The 4091-nt window shown below is 38.4% G+C and overlaps 1 protein-coding gene and 1 non-coding gene across 3 annotated transcripts in view; one reads left to right on the top strand and one right to left on the bottom strand.

Annotated features, from left to right (window-relative positions):
• The window catches only part of prox3 (prospero homeobox 3), a 15679-nt gene extending 12083 nt beyond the window's left edge, over positions 1-3596 (top strand). For both annotated transcript variants that reach the window (XM_014009008.1, XM_014009009.1), the window contains exons 4-6: positions 706-818; positions 974-1082; positions 1656-3596. In XM_014009008.1, the coding sequence (XP_013864462.1) occupies positions 706-818; positions 974-1082; positions 1656-1829 (396 nt within the window). In that variant the 3' untranslated portion in view covers positions 1830-3596. The remainder of the gene's footprint in view (positions 1-705; positions 819-973; positions 1083-1655) is intronic.
• On the bottom strand, positions 446-519 carry trnai-aau (transfer RNA isoleucine (anticodon AAU)). Its single transcript has one exon. It is a non-coding gene; the product is annotated as a tRNA-Ile (tRNA).
• Positions 3597-4091: the final 495 nt, after the last annotated feature.

Below are 4091 nucleotides of genomic sequence, written 5' to 3' on the forward strand. Positions count from 1 at the left end.
ACCCCATACTCCCGGAGAACCCCCCACAAGGCCCCCCTTGGGACACGGTCGAACGCCTTCTCCAAGTCCACAAAACACATGGAGACAGGTTGGGCGAACTCCCATGCACCCTCCAGGACCCTGCTGAGGGTGTAGACCTGGTCCAGTGTTCCACGACCAGGACAAGTTGACATGTATGTTGTTATTTATTTGCTTTCTGGGAAAGTCGCCTAGGGCACCAAAATGGCTAGAGCCAGCACTGCTGCACTGTCTTGAATGTTTTAGCTGTTTCCCTGCTTCGGCACACTTTATTCAAATGATTTAATTACTTGCTCAGAAGCCTGTCACTCGTTCATGTCAGCCAGGCGCGTTGAAGCAGAGAAATATCTAAAACCCACATGGAAGTGGGTCACGAGAAACAGAGTTGAAGACTTCTGGTCAAGACTTGGGACATGTAAAAAGCAACAGGCCAGTATGTGGATTGAACCCACAACCTTGGCGTTATTAGCACCACGCTCTGACCATCTGAGCTAACCGGTCACTGTTCTTTCCTCCCAGTCACGCCCTTCAAGGCTAYATAGTCCACAAATAGTTGGATCTTCAGTCTTTATCTTTGCCCAAGTCCTCCAATAACACTGGTTATAATGGTTAACCAATCTCAAGACGAAAATCACAGCTGGTAAGACCTTAATTAAGCTTCTATTAYTTTCTGTGTTGCTCCTCTAGTTTAACCGCTGCGTCACGTCTCAGATGATCAAATGGTTCAGCAACTTCAGGGAGTTCTTCTACATTCAGATGGAGCGCTTCGCACGTCAGGCCGTGCGCGACGCTCTCACCAGGTGGGTTTGACTGAGCGCCGAATCACTAAAATCTGTTTTGTCTTCGCAGAAGTCCGTCTCAGCTGTTTGTCTGTAAACGTTCGGAGGTTGTGAGTCATTTTGGAATAACCAGATTTGTGTTAAATGTCCCTTCAAACTGATTTTTAAAAATACAGCAGGGAAGGCACGCCTCGTCTGAGCAGAGAGAGTCAGCTGCGAGTGAGTCGTGACACGGAGCTTTACCGCATACTGAACATGCACTACAACAAGAGTAATGTTTACCAGGTGAGACGTGACAGAAAATGAAGCAATAAATCGTTCCTATTGCTTTTTTTTACATTTGTACTTGAAATTTAGAACACTATAAACAATGTTGAATTAGTTCTACAAAGTTATCAGTTTGGACAAGCTGCATAAAACCATGGAAATATGTGGAAACACGTCAGAAACACTTTTTCTTCTTTTATTACCAAAGAGAGCTCATCAAGCAAAAGCCATGGAAAATTTTGTCTGATTGCACAGAAGTAATGTGTTGCTTGTGAAGGCTACAAAACCATTCAGTGCCCAACCATTCTTTGTGAAAAATAAAGAGCAGAAAACCACAAAAAAAAAAAAAACTTTTAAATATGCAGCTAACTCTGTACCGCCCAAATACCACCAATAAAAGCAACGACCTCCAGGCTTTGATTGGTGTTATGATTCTCTCAGCTCACTGGATTTTTACGACTGCAGCTTTGAAATATTCTTCGCATCATAACGAGGCTGTCGTTAACTTTAAACCATGCTTCTCTTTTAAGTGATTTTTATTTCCCTTTTAAAAACRCGTATGTCAAATAAATTCCCTGATGTTCTCTGCAGGTTCCGGAGAGGTTTATCGAGGTGTCGGAGGTGGCTCTGAGGGAGTTCTATTCAGCCATTTGGACCGGGAGAGACAGCGACCCCTGCTGGAAGAAAGGCATCTATAAAATCATCTGTAAGCTCGACAGCCCTCTGCCCGACGCCTTCAGAATGCCCGGTTGTCCGGTGGGCTAAGGCCCGAACCGCTTCTTATCTTGTACATAAACTCTAATGCATGCTCAAAAAAAAACAAACATATTTATCAAAAGGTTTAAAAAAACTGTTGTTGGGATCTGAAATGGGAAAGCACACGAAGAATCAACACATTAGGCGTGCTGAAATGAGAGTCTTGTGACGGCGTTTACTGCGAACGTTTCACTGATTTAAAATGGACAAAAGAGGGAATTCCTTCTCCAAACATTCCTCAGCCGTCAGTTGACTCGTGAAATTTCTGTGTTTCTATGCAGGCCTGATAAAACTCTCCTGAAGAGACGAGTTACAGCAGCCGGAGAGCTGAAACTAACCGTTTCGTTGCTGAATTATGCAGAGAGCGTCGATTATTGGCTTAGTAAGAAAATACAAATACATATTACGTAAAATACTGTGCAAAAAACACTTGAGTCGTCCCTTTGTTTTTAGAATTCTATTCTTAAAGAGTTATATTCTCCAGATTGGATTTTTTTTTCCTGCATTTCTACTTCTATTCAGTCCAGCAGGCCCTGCTCAGTTTAGCAACAAAATGTTTGTTTGTTCACTCCTTTAAGGTGTGCTAACATTTCTTGGACTTGTGCCTGGTTAAATGAGAAAAAAAAACTGAAAGAAAAGCTTTCAAAATAAAAGCTGCATGGTTTCTAAGTAGAAGCCTTGTAATTTGAATTTACAACTTCTTTTTTTGTGTTTAAGCTTGCTGCTTTGTCACCAATTATTCTACTTCTAAGGTTTGAGAATGACCCCTCACAATATCATGAAGATAGTTTTTCTTATTTTCACGGAGTTGTCTTTTAGCGGTACTTGAGCCCCCCTAACGAGAGCCTAAAATGGCCATTGACTTAAATCCATGTGTGTGTTTTGTCAACATATAGCTGACAATAGAAAAGGGCAACAGTTTTTATAGATATTTAGCTTGTAACAAGCCAAAGTAATAGTACAAATAATCTTGTTAGTTAGCTTGCTAAAATACTTGCTAGATAAAGGGCTAGGAACTTACTAGTTAGCAAGCTAAAAACTAGCAAAATAACTATTTTGAACCTTGTAAGTTAGCTATATAAAATACTAGCTACTAACTAGCTAGTTTGCTAAGCTACTAGCTAATAATTTGCTGGGATCTTGCTGGTTAGCTAGCTAAAATAATAACTAGTTAATGAGCTAGGATCTTGCTAGTTAGATTGCTAAATTACTAGCTAGATAAAGAACTACAAGCTTACTATTTAGTAAGCTAAAAACTAGCAAAATAACTATCTTGAACCTTGTAAGTTAGCTATATAAAATACTATCTACTAACTAGCTAGTTTGCTAAGCTACTAGCTAATAATTTGCTGGGATCTTGCTAGTTAGATTGCTAAATTACTAGCTAGATAAAGAACTACAAGCTTACTATTTAGCAAGCTAAAAACTAGCAAAATAACTATCTTGAACCTTGCAACTTAACTCCTAGCTACTAACTAGCTAGTTTGCTAAAACACTAGCTACTAATTAGCTGGGACATTATTAGTTAGCTTGCTAAAATACTAGCTAGCTAAAGAGCAAGGGGCTTACTAAATAGCAAGCTAAAAAAGTAGTTGGGGAACTAGCTTGAATCTTGTTAATTATTTACCTAAATACTAGCTGCTAACTAGTATCCAGTCACAAAGTCATAGTTTGTTCCAGTTGCTTTATCTATAGAAAATACTGGAGGTGTAAAGTAACTAAGTACAAATACTTTGTTACTGAATTGAAGTAGAATTTTTGGGTATCTGTACTGTACTTGAGTAATTATTTTTCAGCCTACTTTTTACTTCTACTTCTTACATTTTCACACAATCATCTGTACTTTCTACTCCTTACATTAAAAAGGCAAGAAGTAGAAAGTCATTACATTACTTCATTTTTGCTTGTTTTCATTCCAGCTTGTTTTTGTAAAAAAAATAAAAACTATCCATATAAATTGTGCCTCCTAGATACAGTGAATTTAACTGTGGTTGAATGAGAAGTATAAATATATAAAATTCTGATACTGTATTATTAGTTTGTACACAAACAAATCATGTCACACTCCAGCAGGACATAATCATTAAAAGAAAAGGACTGTACTTAAGAAGTATTTGTATCTCATGAATTATATTATTGCATTTGGCCGCAGCCCTCAGATAGATTTTCATTTTGGGGAAAAGGTTTGGGTAGCTTTGATATAAACTGAAACAGCTGGACTAGTTCATTCTGAATTTAACATAAATTAATTATTTTAATACAATATAGTAA

This window comes from Austrofundulus limnaeus, unplaced genomic scaffold (assembly GCF_001266775.1).
Source record: "Austrofundulus limnaeus strain Quisiro unplaced genomic scaffold, Austrofundulus_limnaeus-1.0 Scaffold54, whole genome shotgun sequence".
Classification (NCBI taxonomy): domain Eukaryota; kingdom Metazoa; phylum Chordata; class Actinopteri; order Cyprinodontiformes; family Rivulidae; genus Austrofundulus; species Austrofundulus limnaeus.